The 22910-nt window shown below is 60.1% G+C and overlaps 1 protein-coding gene across 2 annotated transcripts; it reads right to left on the reverse strand.

The window, feature by feature from the left end:
• Nucleotides 1–4101: 4101 nt before the first annotated feature.
• On the reverse strand, nt 4102–19858 carry KCNK3 (potassium two pore domain channel subfamily K member 3). Of its 2 annotated transcripts, none has more exons than XM_071807208.1 (2): nt 19506–19858; nt 4102–6373 (listed from the first exon to the last, which is right to left on the reverse strand). In XM_071807208.1, the coding sequence occupies exons 1-2, from the start codon at nt 19786–19788 to the stop codon at nt 5502–5504; spliced, it is 1155 nt and encodes a 384-aa protein (XP_071663309.1). In that variant the 5' UTR covers nt 19789–19858; the 3' UTR covers nt 4102–5501. The 2 variants fall into 2 exon arrangements, with proteins under 2 accessions (XP_071663309.1, XP_071663310.1); XM_071807209.1 differs by lacking the exon at nt 19506–19858 and adding an exon at nt 15001–15710.
• Between the last annotated feature and the right edge of the window lie 3052 nt (nt 19859–22910).

The raw sequence follows: 22910 nt of genomic DNA on the forward strand, positions 1-22910 counted from the left end.
CCGTTCCCCCCGGCCTCCCCGTCAGCCGGAGATAAATTGTTTTTCCATCGCACGTCAGCCCCGGCGGCCGTGACGGGGGGAGAGAAACCTGCTCCAAGGGCCCTCGCCAAGGCCAAGGCCGCCAGCGCCATGGAGTTAACCCTTCCTGTGGTGGGGGGCACGGAGGGGCGGGGGGGGTGAGCATCTCCTGCTGCCCCCAGGGATGCTGGAGGGAAGGGACTGAAACGTGTCCCTGGGGAGGGATGGGACCAAAGTATGTCCCTGGGGAGGGGTGGGACCAAAATGTGTCCCTGGGGAGGGAAGGGATGGAGAGGGGACCGAAATGTGTCCCTGGGGAGGGATGGGACCAAAATGTGTCCCTGGGGACGGATGGGATGGAGAGGGGACCAAAATGTGTCCCTGGGGAGGGATGGGACCAAAATGTGTCCCTGGGGAGGGATGGGATGGAGAGGGGACCGAAATGTGTCCCTGGGGAGGGATGGGACCGAAATGTGTCCCTGGGAAGGGATGGGACCAAAATGTGTCCCTGGGGAGGGAGGGGACAAAAAATGTGTCCCTGGAGAGGGATGGGATAGGGATGGGACCAAAATGTGTCCCTGGGGACGGATGGGATGGGGAGGGAACCGAAATGTGTCCGAGGGGAGGGATGAGATAGGGAGGGGACCAAAATGTGTCCCTGGGGAAGGATGTGATGGGGAGGGGAGCAATGGCAGAGCATGACGCACAACACGCACACGTGTGACATCGTGCCATCACCCCAGAGTGACATCACGACACAGAGGATGACCTGATGCCACCCATGGAGATGCCACTGCAGCGGGTCCCCTCCACCCCCTGGGTCACCCCGGTGTCCCCATCACCAGCACAGGGTCCCCAAGGAGGTGCTGCAGCCGCATCCAGGCAGGTGCATCGCTCCTCCCCGGCACCTCTCCCCAAATTCAGGTCAGTGAGGGGACAGTTTGGGGACAGGGAGTAGTGATGCCCAGCATGTCCCCCTTCCCAAGGTCCCCACACAGGTGTCATCAGCACCCGAAGGCCCCCAGTGCAGGACAATAGGGATATTGGGACCGCGTGTGGGATGCGGTGGGGAGAAGATTAAGTTATAAATATGAAGTTTTCTTCCCCTCAACAGCATCTGCTGGAGTTTTCCTCCGGGTGTCATGAACTGGGATGGGAAAACAGAAACATTGAATATGTGTGGTGGTTTTGTTTGGTTTGTTGGTTTTTTTTGTTTGTTTTTTCAATGAAACCCCTATTTACCCAAAATGGCTTTAGAAACCAGGGCAGCATGAGTTTGCTTGATTTCTTTTCTTATTTTCCCCCATTTTCTCCATTCTCTACCTGCTTCCCACCCCCTACCTGCCCCTTTTTCAGCAGCCTTCACTCCCCATCCCTCTCTCCTCCTCCTCCTCACAGTCCAGAGGAGGCAGCAGGATGAGTCCCGGCTACGCTGCTTAATCCTGGGGAGGAACTTTAAGTTGCTCCAGGGGTCTGTAAACATTTGGGCTATAGCTGACAAGAATAATTTAAATGCTTTGAGAAGGAGAGAAAGAAAAAATCCCCCAGGTTGAGGCAGTGGGGACGTTGGTTCAAGGGCTCCCAACCCCTCCAGGAGTGTCACCGGTGGTCCTGCAGGTCCCCATGGCTCTCCTGGGGATGTCCCAGCTTTCCACTTTGGGCTGGGGGACCCGTTGGAGGTGACCGAGTGTTTTGTGCACTGGGAAGATCGTGACTTCATCCTCTTCCTCCACCAGGTATTTGTAGCCATGGTGAGACCCCCCTGAACCTTCTCCGCTCCCCAGCTTTTCCTCCTAGGACAGATGCTCCGGTCCCTCCATTATCTTCATGGTCTACCCTTGGACTCTCCCCAGTCTGTCTCTGTCTTTCATGAACTGGGAAGCCCAGCACTGGCCCTACTGGTGCTGAGCAGAGGAGGACCCCCCAGATACCCTCAGCCTTCCTTGCAGCACGTTGTTGGCTCATGGTCAGCCTGGTGTCCACCAGCACCCCCAGGGCCTTTCCCGTTGGGTGGCCACTGCTCTATTGAGTTGTTGCTCCCCAGGGATGGGACTTTGACCTTCTCATTGTTAAACTCTGTGAGGTTCCTCTGACCATTTCTCCATGCTCTCCAGGTCCCTCTGGCATCTTCATCCTTTCCGGGTCCCTCTGGCATCTGCACCCTCTTCAGGTCACTCTGGCATCTTCATCCTCTCCAGATCTCCCTGGCACCTCCATCCTCTCCAGGTCCCCCGGGCACCTTCATCCTTTCTGGGTCCCCCTGGCACCTTCATCCTTTCTGGGTCCCCCTGGCACCTTCATCCTCTCCAGATCTCCCTGGCACCTTCATCCTCTCTAGGTCCCTCTGGCATCTCCACCTTCTTCAGGTCCCTCTGGCATCTCCATCCTCTCCAGGTCTCCCTGGCACCTTCATCCTCTCTAGGTCCCTTTGGCATCTCCACCCTCTTCAGGTCCCTCTGGCATCTCCATCCTCTCCAGGTCCCCCTGGTACCTTCATCCTCTCCAGGTCCCCCTGGTACCTTCATCCTCTCCAGGTCCCCCTGGCACCTTCATCCTCTCTAGGTCCCTCTGGCATCTCCACCACTCCCAGTCCAGTGGCACCAGCAGCCTCCCAGTTCCTCCAACACATCCCCATGGGTGCACCCTGGGGACAAGCTGCTGTCTCCATTGGCTGCTGCCAGGACACACCTGCTCTTTGTAGGCTTAGCTTTAGCAGATTAAGCTCTGGCCTGGGTTTGAATGGAGGGAGTTTTATCCACTTGAAGGCAGGAGAGCACCCCAGAGCTCTGCCGGTGGCCCCAGTCATGGGGATGACATGTCCCTGTCATCCTGTTTACACTGAGGGTGGTGAGAGCCTGGCCCAGCTTGGGCAGAGAGGTGGTGGCTGAACCATCCCTGGAGACATCCCAGGCCAGGCTGGACGGGGCTCTGAGCAACCTGAGCTGCTGAAGATGTCCCTGCTCATGGCAGGGGTGGCACTGGGGGAGCTTTAAGGTCCCTTCAACCCAAACCACCCTGTGGTTCGATGATTCTATGATTCGGGTGTGTTCTGGCCACCGGTGATGCCCAAATCCCCTTGGAAGTTTGGACCCGGATGCCCAACACCACTAGAGGTACCCTCAGCTCTCCCCTCTATTGATCTCCTGTCTGTGCCTCAGTTTCCCCGCATAGCTCAATACAGGGGGGCTCAGCCCTGTCCCCCCTGGTCACAGCTGCTCGCACTCATTGGGTGCTGCTTGCATGGAGCAGAGGGACATCTCCAGCCCACACCATGGAGCGAAGGCTGCAGAGATGCCACTATGGGCACGAGCAGGAAGGACACAGCTCTGCTGGGATTTGGGGGGCTCCTTGGGTGGGAGAAGCTGCTGCAGGACCCCCCCCCCTCCTCCTTGGGGTGTGATGGTGGGATGGGAGGGGCAGCCCAAGGTCCCTCACCTGATAAGCCTACCATAGGATGCTGTAGCCCAAAGCTCAATGCTGAACCCTTTCCTTTCCTTTCCTTTCCTTTCCTTTCCTTTCCTTTCCTTTCCTTTCCTTTCCTTTCCTTTCCTTTCCTTTCCTTTCCTTTCCTTTCCTTTCCTTTCCTTTCCTTTCCTTTCCTTTCCTTTCCTTTCCTTTCCTTTCCTTCCCGCCCCTTCCCGCCCCTTCCCTTCCCTTCCCTTCCCTTCCCTTCCCGCCCCTGCCCCTTCCCCTTCCCCTTCCCCTTCCCCTTCCCCTTCCCCTTCCCCTTCCCCTTCCCCTTCCCCTTCTTTCCCCTTTCCCTTTCCCCTTTTCCCTTCCCCTTCCCTTCCCCTTTCCCTTCTTTCCCCTTTCCCCTTTTCCCTTTTCCCTTTTCCCTTTTCCCTTTTCCCTTTCCCTTTCCCTTTCCCTTTCCCTTTCTTTCTTTCCTCCTCTTCCTCATCCATGGGAAAAGCCAGGAGACAGACAAACAGAGGTTTATCCTGAGGACATTCTCACACTTCCCGGTCCCTGCAGAGCAGAGGTGATGGGACACAGAGCTGTGACACGGGGACACCCCAGGGGACCGCGACCCTCCGCTCCTCATCCTCACCCGGCGCCCGACGAAGGAGCCGAGGCGATGCCGAGGTTTGAACCAGCCTTTATTTCTCTCTCGCTAAGGAAAAAGGAAGAACCCCGCGGTACAAATAGACTTTGGCATGAGAACCCGAGAAACTTGGCCGGGAGGAGCGTGGGTGCCCACGGGCGCCCAACAACGAGAAAGATGCAGAGAGCAGAAAGAGAAATTCCCCGCAGTCATCAATGAATTTCCCCCCAAGACTCCTCTATCTGATAGATAATTATAGATTTCTATAGATATGGTGATAACGCCATTTATAATAAATATCCTCTTGATATCTAACAGTATGTACAGGTCAAGTATTAGAAATACATTGGTTTTTCTTCTGGTAAAAGGTGAGAAATGAAACAGGCGGGTTGGGTGCCTGGGCTGTCCCCAAAGTCCCCCTGACACCCTTGGGGCTCATAGAGGGACCAGCGCATGTCCCGGTGTCCCCCGGTGTCCACATCGATAGGGGGACAGCCTGTGCTTTGGGTGCTGGGGGTGCTCCCCGTGAAGGTTGAAGGTGAAGACAGAGGTTGAAAAAGTCCTATAATGCCCCAGGTTGTCTCCAAAAAAGCTCTCGAGGGTAACGGCTCCGGCCCCAGGGGAGGATGGGGATGGGGGGTTCCTGCTCCTGCATCCCGGGGCAGAGAGTCCTCGGGTTTGCCCATCTAAAAAGGGTTAAAATGACCCCGTGAAGCTGCCGGCGGGCTGCCCACCGAGTTTTTGGCAGCCTACGTGACTCACGTCTTGTTTTCCCGGCCGCGGGGGCAAGCTGATGTGCGCAGCGACGGAAAAAAAGCTCTGTCTAAGCCCCTCTTAGCCTGATTTGCGCGCTGATGCGCGCTCGCCTTCGCTGTGACATCTCTGGCCGTGGCATCCTCGCTGCCTTCCTCCCCGGGAGGCAGAGGATGGAGGGGCCGGGACGCAGGATCAGCACCAGGAGCCCCACGTCCTCCTGTCCCCGTGTCCCACGCGGTGTCCGGATGGCGCTTGGGATGTTGTGGGGCTGCCGTGGGGCTGTCCCAGGGCCGTGGGGCTCCCCAGTTGCTTCCACAGAGGCACCACAGTGGGAGCTGCAGGTGTACACACGCCCCCCCGTCTTCAAACCTCACGTTGGGTTAAAACACCCTCCAGCTCTTCAAGTTTCACATTTTTGAGGAGTGGTTTTTGCAAAAATAAAATAAATTAAAATAAAATAACACCAGTAGCTCCCTTGTTTTATTTTCTGCGTCGGGGAGGACCAGGGCAGCATCGCCGCTCCTCCTGTATCCATCCCAGAGCAGCACGGTCCCCGGCTCCCCAGGGGTCCCATCCTGAGCCCGCTGCCCTCTCCACATCCAAACCCTGGAGTATTCTCCTCCTGCTGTGACCAAGAAGAGTCCTTGGCTGAGGAGGAGGGTCTGGGGGGGATGGATTGGGGTTAGACGGAGCTGCGGCGCTTCGTGAGCCCCGGGAAGGCGGCGAGGCTGTGGAGGCCGGTGGAGACGGAGCTGATGGCCGAGCGGCGGGCATTGCAGAAGCATCGGTTGTTGGGGGTCTGGGGACAGCGGCCGGGCGAAGAGTGACTCTGCTCCACGCAGGTGTCCGAGGTGGAGAGGTCCCTGGGGATGATCATGGGGATGGAATACTGCAGCTTCTCCCGGCTCTTGTACCACAGGCACGAGCACATGGATTGGAAGTGGAGAACCTCGGCGTAGACGTTCCGGAACCCGCCGCCCGTGGCCGCCGGGGTGGCCGCGGCCGTGTCCGTGGTGTGGACGCTGCTGGCTTGGCCGTTGCGGGTGAGCAGAGCGCGATGCTCGGCGTCCCGCTTCTCGTCCTCGGCGTTCATGGTCATGAACCTCAACACCACCAGGTTGAGGAACGCCCCGATGACCGTCAGGCCCGTCAAGATGTAGACGAAGCTGAAGGCCACATACTGGGGCTTGTTCTGGAGGGCTTCGTCTTTCTGCAGGGCCACATAGTCCCCGAAGCCGATGGTGGTGAGGGTGATGAAGCAGTAGTAGTAGGCATGGAAGAAGCTCCAGTGCTCGTAGTAGGAGAAGGCGGCTGCCCCGATGCAGAGGGTGCTGATGCAGGAGAAGAACCCGATGGTGACCATGTTGGCCATGGAGACCTCCGCCCGCCTCATGCCAAGGCACTTCTTGACGCGGTGCAGAAGGTACCTGACGAATGTGTTGATCCTCTCACCCAGGCTCTGGAACATGACGAGGGTGAGGGGGATCCCCAGCAGAGCGTAGACCATGCAGAAGACCTTTCCCCCATCCGTGCTGGGTGCCGCGTGGCCATAACCTGGGGGGCAAAGCCGCAGAGGGGGAATCAGCTCGATGGTCCAAGTAGGGGGGTGCAGCACCTCAAACAGTTTCCCTGAGTGAGTCGCCAGTGGTGGACCCCAATCCTGACCCCTGGGAACAAGGAGTGACCACAGAGGACTCTGAGAGATGGGTGGAATGGGGAGTCCAAAGGAAAATGGAGCTGGAGAAGGGGGTAAGTCCTGGGGTCATAGTAAAGGAGCTGGAGGGCTGGGTGATTGACAAGGTGCCGCATCCCTGGGCTGGGGTGGGGGTGGCCGACGGGTGCTCGGATGGACCCTGGCTGGGGTGGGGGATGTTCCCCAGTAGCAAGTGAGGGGACCAGAGGAAACAGCCTCAAGTTGACCAGAGGAGGTTGAGGTTGGATTTGGGGAACAATTTCTTCCCCAAAGGGCTGTGGGGCATTGGAACAGGCTGCCCAGGGCAGTGCTGGAGTCACCATCCCTGGAGGGCTGGACAGACGGACATGAGGTTCTCAGGACATGGGGCAGTGCCAGGGGTTATGATTGGACTGGATGATCTTGAGGGGCTTTTCCAACCAAAATGATTCTGTGATCCTATGAAGTTGGAGATGGCTCTTCCCTGAAATCCCATCCCGGGGTGGCCTGTGTCCGAGCAGCGGGTGGAGAGACACAGGAGATGCAGAAATTAGAGATTTTTTAAGGAATGGAGAATCAGGAGCAGCCCCTCTGTCACCCAGCCCCACGTCCCCACATCCCCATGTCCCACTGCCATGTCCGTGGGAGCTGGGGGAGCATCTGCACCCAGCCCGGGGGAGCCCATTGGAGTCTCAGTTAATCTCCTGCCTGCGCAAAATCCACACAGGCAGGATTTATCCCGTCACTGTGCCAGCAGATTATTTGTCCCTGATGGGATCTGGGCTCCTGTAGCTGGGCAGAGGTGGTGGAGCCATGGAATGGGGGTGCTGCCCTCCCGCCAGCTGTGACACTGTTCCTTTCCTTTCCTTTCCTTTCCTTTCCTTTCCTTTCCTTTCCTTTCCTTTCCTTTCCTTTCCTTTCCTTTCCTTTCCTTTCCTTTCCTTTCCTTTCCTTTCCTTTCCTTTCCTTTCCTTTCCTTTCCTTTCCTTTCCTTTCCTTTCCCGCCCTTTCCTTTCCTCTCCTGCCCTTTCCTTTCCCACCCTTTCCTTTCCCGCCCTTTCCTTTCCTTTCCCGCCCTTTCCTTTCCCGCCCTTTCCTGCCCTTTCCTGCCCTTTCCCGCCCTTTCCTGCCCTTTCTTGCCCTTTCCTTTCCTGCCCTTTCCGTTCCTGCCCTTTCCCTTGCCCTTCTTTCCCTTGCCCTTCTTTCCCTTACCCTTCTTTTCCTTTCTTCCCTCCTCTTCCTCATCCACGGGAAAAGTCAGGAGACGGACAAACAGAGGTTTATCCCGAGGACATTCTCACACTTCCTGGTCCCCGCAGAGCAGAGGTGATGGGACACAGAGCTGTGACACGGGGACACCCCAGGGGACTGCAGCCCAAGATCCAACCTCAACCTCCCCTGGGGCAACTTGAGGCCGTTTCCTCTGCTCCTGGCGCTTGTTCCTGGGGAGCAGAGCCCGACCCCCCTGGCTCCAAGCTCCTTTCAGGCAGTTCAGAGATCAGAAGGTCTCCCCTCAGCTCCTGTTCTCCAGCTGAACCCCCCAGGTCCCTCAGCCGCTCCCATCACACTTGTGCTCCAGCCCCTCCCCAGCTCCGTTCCCTTCTCTCCACTCGCTCCAGCACCTCAAGGCCTTTCTTGACGTGAGGGCCCAAAACTGCCCCAGGATTCAAGGTTTGGCCTCCCCAGTGCCAAAGAGCATCACTGAAGAGCATCACTGGAGATCACTGCTGCTCTTACCGGTGCCAGGTTCCAGCCTGTCCTTTCCCACACTGGTGGAAAAAGGGGCTGTTGTTTGGTGTCCCCTCCCCACCTGTGGCTCCCTGTCCCCTCCCCAGTGGCAGAGGGGACACCAAGGCAACACTGTGCCACCTGGGTGCTGCTTTTCAAACCAGGATCCCACCCCTCACCCTGCCAGTCGACCATTCATCTCCTGCCTGTCACCTCCGTCCCCTTCCCAACAGCCCAAACGTCCCCAGTCCTGGCGCATCAGCCGGCCAAGGATGCGGTTTTAGGACGCGAGCCCCGAGCGCTGCCCCCGAGCCCCGTCCCTGCCCGCCCTGCCCACAGCAGCACAGCCTCCCCTCGCTATATTTAGCCCCGTTTCTCCGGGGAAGGGAGTTTTATGAGCTCTCACAGCGTGTCCAAGCATCCGTCAATCTGCCAGGGCCCCTGCTGCTCTTTCCCGGCTTTAGCGGACGCTGCCTGAGCTCCAGCGTGTCTGAGGATGGTGGGGAGGTCACTGGGACATCAAATCTCTGGCTGATGGGGAGAGGGACACCCCGGGAAGGTGACAAAGGTTGAAGTTCCCCCAAATCCCTCTGTGGTTTCTTCCGCTCCCCATGAGAAGGGGCTCAGCATCCCTGCTCCTCTCCATCTCCTGCAGCCCCCCCAAGCCTCCCCACCCAAGGGGTGTCCCAGGAGGGATGCTGCAAAGTCGGGGTGCTCCAGGCTCCCGTTCAGGGTGCTGCAAGCAGACGTGTGTGTCCCCAGGGAGAAAACACAATGTCCCCAGGGAGAAAACATGACATGTCCCTGAGGAACGCGGCCGGCTCGTCTCCTTTTTAGGGCTGCGGAGGAGCTGGGGGGGGATCTGGCCATGGCTCCGGGGAGCAGGTGCAGGTCTGGGCTGGCCCAAGCCTGGAGCAAATCCCGGGCTGTCAGAGGGATGGATGGATGGGGGGATTAGCGGAGCAGCTGCCGGGGATGACAGGAGGGGGAATTTGCAGAGGGAAGTGTTGGATGGTTGGTGGGTGCAAAGGGCTGGGAAGGCAGGGAGAGGGTCCCTAGGGTGGGAGTGGGTGCTGGAGGGGGGTGGGGGTACAGGGAGTCTGGGGGTGCAGGGAGCCAGGACAAGGGGGTGCACGGAGCCCGGGCAGGGGATGGGGAGTCCCAGCTGATGACAAGAGATGGACTGAGGCTTTGGGGGTACGAAGCAGTCAGAAAACCGTCTCCCTGCTTTACAGAACCTCTGCAGGAAATCAGGGCTGGCAGGGAGCGAGGGCTGGTGGCCATAAGCCATGGCTGGTGCCAAAATACACAGATTCACAGAATCACAGAATCCCAGGATGTCAGGGATTGGAAGGGACCTGGAAAGCTCATCCAGTGCAATCCCCCCATGGAGCAGGAACACCCAGCTGAGGTTCCACAGGAAGGGGTCCAGGCGGGTTTGAATGTCTGCAGAGAAGGAGACTCCACAACCTCCCTGGGCAGCCTGGGCCAGGCTCTGCTGCCCTCACCCCCAACAGGTTGCTTCTCATCTTTAAGCAGAACCTCCTGTGTTCCAGTTTGCACCCATTGCCCCTTGTCCTGTCACTGGTTGTCACCCAGAAGAGCCTGGCTCCCTCCTCCTGACACTGCCCCTTTCCATATTGATCCACATGAATGAGTCCCCCCTCAGTCTCCTCCAGCTCCAGAGCCCCAGCTCCCTCAGCCTTTCCTCACACGGGAGATGCTCCACTCCCTTTAGCATCTTTGTCACCCCCATGCCCGGGCAGGAACCCTGCACCCCGCTGCCAGAGCCACCACGCTGCTCCTCCTGTGGTTCAGCAGCTGGGGATGCTCCCGAGGTCCCTGTTGGTAGCAGGGGGGGTTCCTCATGTCACCATCGTCCCATAGCCAGGGTGTCTGCTGGGCTGGTGTCTCCCCCTTTACCAGTGGAGCTGCCACCTCGTGCCAGCGCAGCAGCCTGGTCCCTGCGGTGTCTGACCTGCTGCAGCTTTCCCTGTCCATCGCCGGGATGATGAGGAAGGTTCAGGCATCCCAGCTGATGTGGGGATCCACCAAAGCAGTCTTCAGTGCTTTGGAGCAGCCCCTGTTTCTGGGGATGAACCCAACTCTCATCCTTCCAAGCCTGGGACAAAACCAATTCTCATCTTTCCAAGCTCAGGATTAACACAACTCTCATCCTTCCAAGCCTGGGATGAAATCAGCTCTCATCCTTCCAAATCAGGGTAAACTGTTGTCCTTCCAAGCCCAGGATGAACCCAGCTCTCATCCTTCCAAGCCTGGGATGAACCCAGCTCTTGTCCTTCCAAGCCTGGGATGAACTTGGCTCTCATCCTTCCAATCCCAGGATAAGCTCTCATCGTTCCAAGCCTGGGATGAACCCAACTCTTGTCCTTCCAAGCCCAGAATGAACCCAGCTCTTGTCCTTCCAAGCCTGGGATGAACCCAGCTTTTGTCCTTCCAAGCCTGGGATGAACTCAGCTCTCATCCTTCCAATCCCAGGATAAACTCTCATCCTTCCAAGCCCAGGATGAACCCAGCTCTTGTCTTTCTAAGCCTGGGATGAACTCAGCTCTTGTCCTTTCAAGCCTGGCTTCAGACCATGAAACCCGCAGCCCTCGGGTGCTGTCCCCCTTCCTGGCAGGTTCAGCAGCAGCCACCGAGGTCACTACATACCCATGCATTCTGGGGGAAAAGGGGGGACACAACTGCACCTGTAGACACCAGGGGATCCACAGTCAGGAGTGTCCCAGGGATGCCCTGGTGGAGGAAAAGCCTCGTCCTCTGGAGATGTCATCCCCCCAATGGAGACCACCCGCCCGAGCAGACCCCACGCTCACTGCTGCCTGGTATGGCACAAACACACAGCAACCCCCCTGCTCCCAAAGCCCTTTAGCACCCAAAAGCAACAAACACCCTGAGCCCCCCAGTTGCTTGCCCTGGGCACCCCCTTCTCCTCATGGAGAGACCCCTGGGGGTCCCCTAGAGATGGAGGTGGTGGGTGGGCATCCCTTGAGGTGGTTGGCATCCTATGGGGTAGGTGGGCATCCTGTGTTGTAGATGGGTATCTCATGGGGTGGGTGGGCATCCTATTGGGTGGGTGGGCATCCCTTGGGGTGGGTGGGCATCTTCTGGGATCCTGTGTGCCACAGGGAGCATCTTTCTCCTCTGAGAAGCGCCAGCCCTGCATCCCCCTGCCCCATTGCTCCCAGTAAGGACCAACAACCTGCTCAGTGTTTAACGGGCACCAGCTTCCTGCTGTGTCCCCTGGGTGACACGAGCTCAGCCAAGGCACAAGCAGGACATGGGCAGTGCCAAGCTCTCCATCACCTGTGGCCAAGAGCAGCAATTCAGGCTGTTCCCAGTCCTACCAGTTAACCAGTGCCAGGCTGAGCCTGGGGACCTTGGCTGTCCCCCCGGCTGGGGATGGGGACCCAGGGGATGCAGGTGGCACTCGGGGTGCCACTCAGTGCTGCCTGGGAGATCTCTTGTCTTCGCACAGTGAGCAAACAAGCAGGCGGGGAGCGGCTGGGAAAGGCAGCATGTGGCAGCCAGCGGCACTGCCGAGCAAACACAGCCCTGGTACAGGGGGACACGGTGCTGCGTGGGGACACAGGGGCCCTGCGGTGCCTCTGTCCCCCCAGGACCAGGAAGGGGCTCGTGCTGCCCGGGGACAGCTCCTGGGCAGGGCAGGGGGGCAGGCAGCGGGAGCAGAGGGACCGGACTCTGGGGAGACATGGAGCTGGAATGAGCACTGGGACCACAGCACACAGGTGTCCCTGTCCCAGCTGGGTCCTGCACCTGGAGCAGCGACTGTCCTCTCTGTGCCTTCACCGGGGCGGGAGAAGGGGCAGCCAGCCAGCTGTCCTCACACCCTGCCACCCGTCCATCCATCCGTCCATCCATCCGTCCATCCATCCGTCCATCCATCCGTCCATCCATCCATCCTTCCATCCATCCAGCAATCCATCCATCCATCCACCCATCCATCCATCTGTCCGTCCATCCATCCATCCATCCATCCATCCATCCATCCATCCATCATCCACCCATTCATCCTTCCACCCGTCCATCCATCCCTCCATCTATCTGTCCATCCATCCTTCCATCCCTTCAACTGTCTATCCATCCTTCCATCCATCATCCATCTATCTGTCCATCCATCCACCCATCCCTCCATCTATCTGTTCATCCGTCCTTCCATCCTTCCATCCCTCCAACTGTCTATCCATCCTTCCATCCTTCCATCCATCATCCATCTATCTGTCCATCCATCCATCCTTCCATCCATCATCCATCTATCTGTCCATCCATCTACCCATCCATACAACATCCACCCCCCCCAGGACACCACCTCCCCAGTAAGCTGGGGGGGCTGCAGGTGGGACCCACACCCTGAGCTCCCCCCAAAACACAGCATTGGGGTAACCCCCCAGTACCTCCTCCCATCCCCTGCTGCCTGTGCCCCTGCCACCCCCCTGGTCCCCATGTCACCGCGACCCCTTCCTGTACACTTGGGGGGTGTCACCCCAAATGGATTCAGAGCCACCCCGCTCCCTGCTCCTGGGGTGCCCAGCGGGAGGGTCTGGGGGTGCAGCCGCTGCCTGTCCCCCCTGGGCGGTGCTGCCCGCAGCCGGGGGCCGGATGCTGCCGTGGCGGGGGGGTCAGGATGGTGTCATGGAAAATCCCGGCGCCGGCCAAGCGCCCTGTTTGCGCCAAAACTGGCAGTTTTCCCTCCATCCTGGGGCTCCGCCAGGCCCCTTCTTGGCCCCTCCGACCCCCCTCCCTCCTTCCACTAAAGGGGGGTGCAGCCGGGTCCCCCTCTGCCCTCGGGGCTGCTCTCTGTGCTGGGGTGCAGGGCGGGATACCCCGGCAATGGGCATGGCTGGGCACACACAGACACCCTGACCTGCAGGACGGTCCTGTTGGGTTTTATTTGGGGGGGGACACCCCATAAGCCAAGGGACAGCACAGACCTGCGGGGGGGACAATCCCACTCCCCTGGGATGGCTGAAGTGGAGAGCAGGAGCTCCGCTCCTTCCTGCACAGGGAAAAGGGGCCCCCGGGGGTGGAATAAGAAGTCATTTAAAGCCTTTAGGGCGGATTTCTGCCGGGGTGGGTAGGGATGGGGACAAGGACACGAGCTGCCCCCTGCACCAATTCCACCTGGGCAGAGAGACCATGACCCCCTGTGCATCACCTCGTGGGAGCCCCCCGGGGGTGACAGTGACCGCAGCCTCTTGCAAACTTCAGCCCCCCAAGTAGCTCCCATGCCGCCCTGACTCCCCCCAGCCCATCTACAAATGCACCCCCCTGCTCCCCCAAACCCCAGCGGAGGGGAAGGCAGCACCAGCTGGAGCATCGTGTCCCCAGGGAGTGACATGATGCAGTGTCCCCCCCAGAGCTTCTGAGCCCTCACTGCAAAGCTCCTTATGTCCCATTCCTCAGGAGGCGTGGGTGGGTCTGTGCTGCTCCTTCTTTACAGAAAATGGGGTTATCCCCCACCAATTTTTGGCTCAGGCCTTGGCTGCCCCATGGCTCAGTTCTGCACCCCCCCAGGCCCCTTCACCCCCACCCTGGGAAAAGTGGATTCGGCTCCTTCCTCTCAGTGCTTGGCTCAGTTGGAGTATTGGCAGGGTGGGGGGGTGCACCAGCGCCCAGCACCATCCCACAGTGCTCACCACTGTGCACCAGCACCATGCACCAGTTCCCAGCACCGTGCACCAGTAATGTGCACCAGTTCCCAGCACCGTGCACCAGTAACATGCACCAGTGCCCAGCGCCGTGCACCAGCACCGTGCACCAGTGCCCAGCACGGTGCACCAGTAACATGCACCAGTGCCCAATGCTGTGCAACAGTAACATGCACCAGTGCCCAGCACCGTGCACCAATAACACGCACCGGTGCCCAGCGCTGTGCACCAGCATGGTGCATCAGTAACATGCACCAGTGCCCAGAGCTGTGCAGAAGCACCGTGTACCATCACCCACCATTGTGGACCAGCACCCAGCACCGTGCACCAGTGCTCACCACTGTGCACCAGCAGCCAGCACCAGTGCCCAACATCATGCACCAATACTGTGCACCAGCGCCCAGCACAGGACACTGGCACTGTGCACCAGCACCATGCATCAGAGCTCACCACTGTGCACAAGCACCGTGTGTCTGTGCCCAGCCCCATGCACCAGCACCCACCACAGGGCACCAGTGCTGTGCACCAGTGCTCACCACCATGCACCAGCACCCAGTACTGTGCACCTGTACCATGCACTATGCACCAGCACTGTACAACGGTAACAAACACCAGCACTGTGCACCAGCAGCTAGCACTGTGCACCAGTGCTCAGCACCATGTGCAGTGCACAGCACCATGCACCAGTGCCCTGCACCAACACCCACCAATGTGCACCAGCGCTCAGCACTGTGCACCACCACCTTGTATCAGCGCCCTTCACCAATCACCCAGTGCTATGTGCACAGTCATGCACTGTGCACCAGCGCCCAGCACCATGTGCAGAGCCACGCACTGTGCACCAGCACCATGCACCAGAGCCCAGTGCCATGTGCGGAGCCGTGCACCAGCACCATGCACTGTGCACCAGCACCATGCACCAGCACCCAGCGTTGTGTGCAGAGCCGTGCACCATGCACTGTGCACCAGCACCTTGCACCATGCACCAGCGCCATGCACTGTGCGCCAGCACCATGCACCAGCACCCAGCGTTGTGTGCAGAGCCATGCACCATGCACTGTGCACCAGCACCTTGCACCATGCACCAGCACCTTGCAGCAGCAGTGGGGCCCTCCTGCCCCACAGCCGCTCCCCTTCACCTCCTGTGCAGCCAGCCAGGTGGGACCCCCCCACCGCAGCTCGCTCTGCTCTTGCTCCTTCCATTCACCCCCCCGGCTGTGATTTATCCGAGGCGGCGGTGCCGGCTATAAATCCTGCACCGCAGTCACTTCAGCCTGAGAGCTGCCTGATAAATATTTAAGCCGGCTCATAAATCACACGCCGGCAGAGCGGGGCTCTCCCGCAGCTCCGGCTCAGCTCTGGCCTCTTGGCACCAGACCTGGCAGCACCGAGACCAAGGAACCAGCCCTGGGGTTTGGTAATTGGGGAAAAAAGACCCTCAAAACACAAAGAAATTGGGTCCTTTTTGCCTGGGGGATGAACCTTCCTCGCCTTGGAGCATCTCCCGCTCGGCACGTGGTGTTTATGCCTTGCTCTGAGTCAGGCTTTGCTGTTGAGTTTAATGAGACATCAGCTGGGAGAGGCCGGGCGGGGGGGCAGGGAGGGAGCGAGTATTAATTGCTGTTATCGCTCCGGGATGGAGAAGAGCCGGAATTTATAGCCCAGGCAGGAGGAGAGGATGGGGGGGAGGTGGGAGCGGGATGTGGGGGAGGGATGATCGTGCAGGGCAAGTCCCTGGTATGGGGGGAGGTGCATATGCCCTCATTAGGTTTCAGAGTGAACACCCCAGGCAGCAATCCCAGCATACCACAGGCAAAGGTGGCAGGGGGTGGCCTGATATCTAACTGGGGAGGGAGGAAAGCTGCTCTCTGGCAGCTCCTGCACTCAGCAGCACGACAGGGGCACCGAAACGAACACCCCGCAGCGACCAAGGAGCCGCCGGCCTGGAAGGGGCCTCTGCGCATCCCCAGGGTTAGAAAGAGGTGAGATGCTCCTGTCTCTCCCTGTCGCCTGGGGTCCCAGCCCTGGAACACAGCGGTACAGCTTTCCCCTCCAGCATGTTAACTCTGAAACCTATCAAAGGCATGTCCGTAGGTGCCAACACTAATTTCGACTGCCGTCATTTTCGGCGGGCATGGCCAGTGCAGGATGGGAACAGAAATGTCCGGAGGCAGCGGGTGCCCCATCCCTGACCTCCCTCACCCCAACCAGCCCCAAAAATACCGTGACCTCCTTGTCCCAGTGGCGGTGGCTCCTGTGTTCTCCCCGTGCTGCATCCCCTAAGGCCAGAGAATCAGGGGGTCCTTCCCCTCCCACCGGTGCCAGTGCTGGGAGGGTTGTGCTGGTACCGCTGGCACCAGAGGTGACCAGGGGTGCACGTCCTGTGGTGTCCTCAAGTCCTTCATCCCCAGGCCAAGCCTGTAGGTGTGAGCAGGTGTGACAGGGTGACTGGTGGGGACACCACAAGCAGAAGAAGGTCGGTGCGAACCCAGTGTCACCCCGTGGTCTCCTGGCCTAGGCGAGGTCCCTGCTCCCTTGATAAACAAGTGGGGAGGGCAGAGGGCTGTGACAGATGGTGACACCGCGGTGGCATCCACCACCTGCCCCGGTCCATGTGGCCGCTCGTGGCCGCACGCACAGCGAGGTGGGGGGGACACGTTTTTTGGGTGCAATCCAGCAAGAGCCGTCACAGCCATCCCTGGAGCGTGGAGGCCCTGGGGAGGGGACAGGGATGGAGGTGACAGGGGACAGGGACAGAGGTGACAGGGGATATGTCCTACTGACACTGTCATTGCTGGAAGGGACCCCAGACCTGGCTCTGTCTGCCCTGTCGCTCCCCTTGTCCCCAGCTTTGCAGGGGCGACAGCAAACCTAAATATCCTGGTGCCCCTCTGCGGTGCTTTGGGGGTCCCCGGGAGCTCCTGGGGGGGCTGCACGTCACGACCTTCGGAGTAGCTCGTCTCTTGGCTCTTTTCCCAGATAAAATGTTTTAAATGTATTAAAAAGTGGCAAAATATAAGAAGAAACTTCCCGAGTGGGACCCCTCACCCTCCTGGGTTTTCCTGCTTCCTGCGCCCTGAGCTGGGGACCCCAACCAGTGCTGGAGCCCTGGCACCCCAATGGCCACAGCGGGGAGCCCCCAGCTGCAACAGGAGCTTCACAGAGGGGTGATTTCCTGGAAAAATGACTCTTTGGTTGGTTTGCTTTTCCCCACCGGAAAATCTCATTTCATGGCAATAATGGGATTTTCTTCCCCCTCTCACGGCTTTTGATGATTTTGTTCTCTCTGCTGGGCCACGCTGGCCCCGTTCAGCAGCTCCCCCAGCTCCATTGCAGCGGCCCAGCTAAAACACCTGCCTTCGAAATCGTCTGGATTTTGATAAAAACAATATTGTATTGTGTATTTCTGTCCATGCCCCTTCCCCCTGTGCACCCACGGACATTACAGAGAGGCTGGAGCTACCGGGAGAGGAGGACTTGACACCTGCAGAGCAGTAAATCCCAGTTTGGGAGCACTCTGTCCCACTCTGCTGTGGTTGGACTCACATTTTTTGGGGCTGGGTGTCAACACCCCAACCTCTGAGCTCCCACATCGAGCCCAAGAGGAGGTTTTAAGGTTTGAACCCCCAGCCCCAGCTGGAGGATGCTTTCCTGGGGTGTAACACTTAGACTGGGGCTCAGCCACGCTCCCCCATCCCTGCTCCGTCTCTCCCATCCAGGCGGCTGCAGGCAGGGCAGAGGAGCTGGGTGTCCCCAGGGGGGCACAACATGGTCCCTAACACCTGCCTGCAGCCCCACGGCCCCTCGGGACCCCACACATCCACTGGCTTTGTCTCCCTCCTCCATCACTGCAGCATCCTTTGTGTCGGCTGGCGAGATGCCGCTCGCTCCTGCTCCCCTCCCCAGCCCCCCCGTGCACCCCCTTGCCTGCTCCTCCTCCCTCTCACGTCAAACATAAGCTGCTTGTCTTCACTTTCAAAGCCTTTCCCAGCTGCTCCCGCCAGCCGGGAGAGCCCAGACGCTGCCTCCGCTCAGCCCGCGGCTGCTCCGACACCCGCACCTCGGCCCTGGGAACCAACAGACACCCCAACATCGGTGTCTCAGCCCCAAAACCCAACAGGCACCCCAACACCCCTATCTCAGCCCCAGGAACCAACAGCCACCTTGACACCCCACATCTCAGCCCTGGGAAGCAAAAGGCACCCCCAACATCCATGTCTCAGCACCCAAAATCAACAGCCACCCCCAACATCAGTGTCTCAGCCCTGGGAACCACCAGCCACCCCAACATCTGCGTGTCAAACCTGGTGTCCCACTGGCCTTCCCCTCCCTCCAGCTCCTGCCTGTATCCCTCCAGGGCTGTACCGGTACCAGGGATGCCAGCCAGGCACAAGCCAGCATGTGCCACTCTGGTGCAGCCACCAGCTGTCCCCAAGCCCTCCAGGCCCTCAGTGCGCTGAGGATGGGGCAGTTTGGGGACCGAGGGCCGGTAGGTGACCCCAGGCAGTCCATTGAGGTGACCCAAAGGACAGATGAGTCGATGATGTGACCGGGTGAACGCATGGAGCAGCAGTCTGCAACCTGGGGGGGGCATGCAGCCCCCCTACTGTGCAACCCCCCTCTCAAAGTGGGGACCCCCCAGCAGCTCTTCCCCAGGGACTCTGGTTTCTGGCACCCTGGGCACCCCTGGGTCAGGTCGGGTTGGGGTTGAGACACCACCCTGAGCATTGAGGTGCAGCAATGGCACCCCCCTTGCAGGGACAGAGGGACACATCCCTGGCCCCTCCGTGGCTGGGGATCCCACCATGCTGGGAGGGGCAGGAGATGGGTTGTGAGGGAACCCTGTCCCCACGGGACCTTCCTCCTCCTCCTCCAGGGAAGGGGTCAGCTGAGGAAATTGCCTGTTTCACTGTGACCCCCCCGAGCATTTTCAGCCCCCACAGCCCTGTCGGACTCTGCACCCCCCCCGCAGAGCTGGAAGGGGGTCCCAGCTCAGACTTCCCCCCCCCGACACCCCCGGGCTGCAGAGGGGAGCCCCGGGTCCGTGCCGGGGTCCCCAAAGCTGGGATGGGGGCAAAGGCTGCGGGGTTGGGAGCAGGAGGGCGTCTCGGGAGACCAGAGACCACGGGGACGGGCGGGTCGGTGTTCGCTGAGGACGGGGAACCGGGACAAGAGGGATCCCCGATATCGCGGGGATGGGCGGGGGGTCCTGGCGGGGGGTTCCCAGGGCAGCGGAGCCGCGGGCGGCTCGGGTCACCCTGACTCTACGGGGACGGGCGACTTCGGGAGGATCTGGGCTGGGGTTTCGCTGTGGCGGAAAAGCCACCCGGGAGAATCGCCCCGGTACCGCGGGGACGGGCGGGGGGTTCCCGGTGGCGGAGGAGCCGGGCGGGCGGGTCACCCCGATACCGCGGGGATGGGCGGGGGGTTTCCTGGTAGCGGAGGAGCCGGGCGAGCGGGTCGCCCGATATCGCAGGGACGGGGCGCATCGGCAACGGTCTGCGCGGGAGGTGACCGGAGCCGGTATCCCGAGGCCGGGAGGAGGGATGGGGTCTCCGGGGACATCGGGAAACACCGGGGCGGGGACAACCCGTACCTATAGTAGTGATGACGGTGATGGCGAAGTAAAAGGACCCGGCGAATTTCCACTGGACTCCGGCCTTGTGCGGCTTGAGCTTGAGCACGACCCACTCGAGTTCGCGGTAGCTCTCGGCGCTGAGGTTGTATTTGTTTTTCAGCTCCTGGCTCTTCGCCTCCAGCCGCCGCCGCTCCGCCGTCTCCTCCTCCGACTCCAGCGCGTCGAAGACGGCGGCTCCCACCAGCAGGTAGGTGAAGGTGCACATGATGAGCGCCAGCGTCCGCACGTTCTGCCGCTTCATCGTGCGGCGGCGGCGGCGGGAGGCGGCGGCGGGGCCGTCTGGGGCATGGCGGCGGCGGCGGCGGCGGCGGCGGCGGAGGGACCGGCGCGGAGCGGAGCGGCGGAGGAGGAGGAGGAGGGGGGGGCGGAGGGGGCGGGTGGGGGCGGAGCTGTCCTTCAGCACCACCGCCCCCCCGCGCCCCACCGGGACCGGCACCGGCGTCCGCACCCGCACTGGTACCGGTGTCGGCACCTGCATCCCCACCGGCATCCGCACCTCCATCAGTACCGGTACCGCTGTCGGCACCTGCATCCCCACCGGCATCCACACCTCCGTCAGTACCGGTACCGCTGTTGGCACCTGCATCCCCACTGGCATCCGCACCTCCATCAGTACCGGTACCGCTGTTGGCACCTGCATCCCCACTGGCATCCACACCTCCGTCAGTACCGGTACCGCTGTCGGCACCTGCATCCCCACCGGCATCCGCACCTCCATCAGTACCGGTAGCGGCACCTGCATCCGCACCTCCATCAGTACCGATACCGGCACCTGCATCCCCACCGGCACCGGCATCCGCACCCCAATGGGTACCGGCATCCACACCTCCACTGGCATGGACACCCGTAACCCCACACTGCTGTCGGTACTGGCACCTGCACTGGCATCTGCACCCACACCGGTACCGGTATTGGCACCTGCACCCACACTGGTATCAGCATCTGGACCCCCATCAGTACCAGCATCCGCACCTCCACTGGTACTGACATCAGCGGTCCCACACTGCTGCTGGTACCAACACCTGCACTGGCACCTGCACCCCCATCAGTACCGTCATCCACACCCCCACTGGCATGGATACCCATAACCCCACACTGGTACTGGTCCGGCACACACCAGCACCCACAGCCCAAGCAGTACTGACACCTTCACCCCCACCGTTACTGGTACTGGCACTGGCACCTTCACCCCATGTGGCACCAGCGCCTCCACTGTCACCAGTATGGGCACACAGCAGCACTTTCACCCCAGCCTGCACCCACACTGGCAGTGATGCCGACACCCTCATGCCAAACGGCACCCACACCCTCACCTGCACTGGTACAGACACTCACACACCCATTGGTACTGGTTCCAGCACGCGCACCCCTGCTGGAACCAGTACCGGCACACACCAGCACCCTCACCTAAACCTGCACCCCCACTGGAACCGACACCCGCACCCCACTGGTACTGCTGCCCACACTGGCACCCGCACATCTGCTGGTACCGGTACCGATACCCACAACACCACCGGCACTGGCACCAGTGTGCACACCCGCACTGGTTCCAGCACACACCGGCATGGACACCCACAACCACACCAGCACACACCAGTACCAACACCCGCACCCAAACTGGTACTGGTGCCTACACTGGCACCCGCACATCTGCTGGTACCGGTACCGATACCCACAACACCACCGGCACTGGCACCAGTGTGCACACCCGCACTGGTACTGGCACACACCGGCATGGACACCCACAACCACACCAGCACACACCAGTACCAACACCCGCACCCACACTGGTACTGGCACACACCCAAACTGGCACCAGCACCCACACCCACACCGGTCCCAGCTCTGCTACCAGCACACGCCGGTACCAGCACATCCTGTGTATGCACACGCAGTCGCACTCAGGCATATGTGTGTGCATCCCCTTGCCCACACTTGTACACACACACGTGCACATATATGCACACTCACACTCTTGCACACCCATGCACACCTGTGTGCACACACCCCCTCCCCCACACACTCGTATGTATATGCACACATACACACCCCAACATAGCCACACATACGCACATATTTACACACACACACTTGTATTTACACACATGCACATGCCCTATTACACACTCCCACATCGTACACAGCCCTGCAGCCCCTCTGTCTGCATGGGTGCTCATGTGTGTGCACCTCTGCTGTGCATCGCACATGCACGACTGCAGGGGTGCGTGTGGGGCACCCCAAACACGCAGACCCCGTGCAGGGTGGGCGCTCGGGTGAGCCCCACTCCAGGGGTGCTGCTGCCAGCGTGTGCTTTGCCATCAGCGCTGTGGCCTCTGCTCTGGCCAATGGCCACCAAGGGTTATCCCAGTCCTGTGTTGCTGCCACCCTCCCTCTCCCTGCTCCACCCCAGGCATCTGCTGTGCTCACCGGGGAGAGCTTTGGGAGAAAACACCCAAAATACAGAATTCCTGGGTGGTAGCAGGAATGGGTCCTGCCATCTGGAAAAGGGAATGATCTCGGCTTGCACGTGTGACCCCGGGACACATTTCACCACCCGCTGACACCTGAAACGAGGAACAATTGTGCTTTGCACATGTGCTGGCACCTCAAGCAGGCTGCTGGCGAGCAGTGACATGTGTCACCGCAGTGGGACACCCAGGTCCCTCCGGTCCCCAGGGGGTTCCTGCTGCAGTATCGCTGCAGGGTCCCCAGCGTCCTGTCCCCAGTTCTGCCCTGGTGTCCAGATGCAGGAGCGGGGACACACAAAACCTGCCCCAAGGGGGAGCGGTGTCAAAAGTGCTCGTGAGGACAGGAATTATTGAATGTCACAGCCTCTGCTGCTCTGCTGCAGGACATGGGAGGGAGGATGCTCCATGGTCACACTGAATTAGCTCTCAGCGTGGGCTGAGGGGACCTTCCCCCGTGCCAGGAGGTGACAGGTGCCCCCCTGGCTCCCAGCCCTGCTCTTCTCCCCCTGACACCAGCAACATTTCCGTTTGGTTTTCAAGTTGTGCAGGTGAGAAGGGGCAGGAGAGGCTCACTGAGCCCATCCAGAATGTGCTTTGCATCTGTTCTGCACCCTGTGAAAGCAAAAGGAGGAAAACCCAGACTTACACAGGAGGTGAAGGGTGTAAAAAGCTGAAAGAATAATCACGCAGGAGGCAGAGCTGTGATTTCTTTGCCTTCAGCAGCGCAATTCCCAGATCCACGGTCCTTTTGAGCACCCGTGTGTGTAACCAACAGGTAGTGCCAGGGCAGGGTGGTTCCTCACCCAGGAAAAGCAAAATAACTTTGGGTTTGGGGAGGGTTTCTGCAGGAAACAGAAGCCCATGGTGCACAGAGCAGCTCAGCGTTGCAGGGGCA

Source organism: Patagioenas fasciata, chromosome 3, assembly GCF_037038585.1.
Source record: "Patagioenas fasciata isolate bPatFas1 chromosome 3, bPatFas1.hap1, whole genome shotgun sequence".
Classification (NCBI taxonomy): Eukaryota; Metazoa; Chordata; class Aves; order Columbiformes; family Columbidae; genus Patagioenas; species Patagioenas fasciata.

Coding starts and splice junctions, on each gene's coding strand:
- KCNK3 (XM_071807208.1), bottom strand. CDS start 19,788: ATGAAGCGGCAGAACGTGCGGACGCTGGCGCTCATCATGTGCACCTTC. Junction 6,374..19,505: donor CACCGTCATCACTACTATAG/GTACGGGTTGTC, acceptor TTTGCCCCCCAG/GTTATGGCCACGCGGCACCC.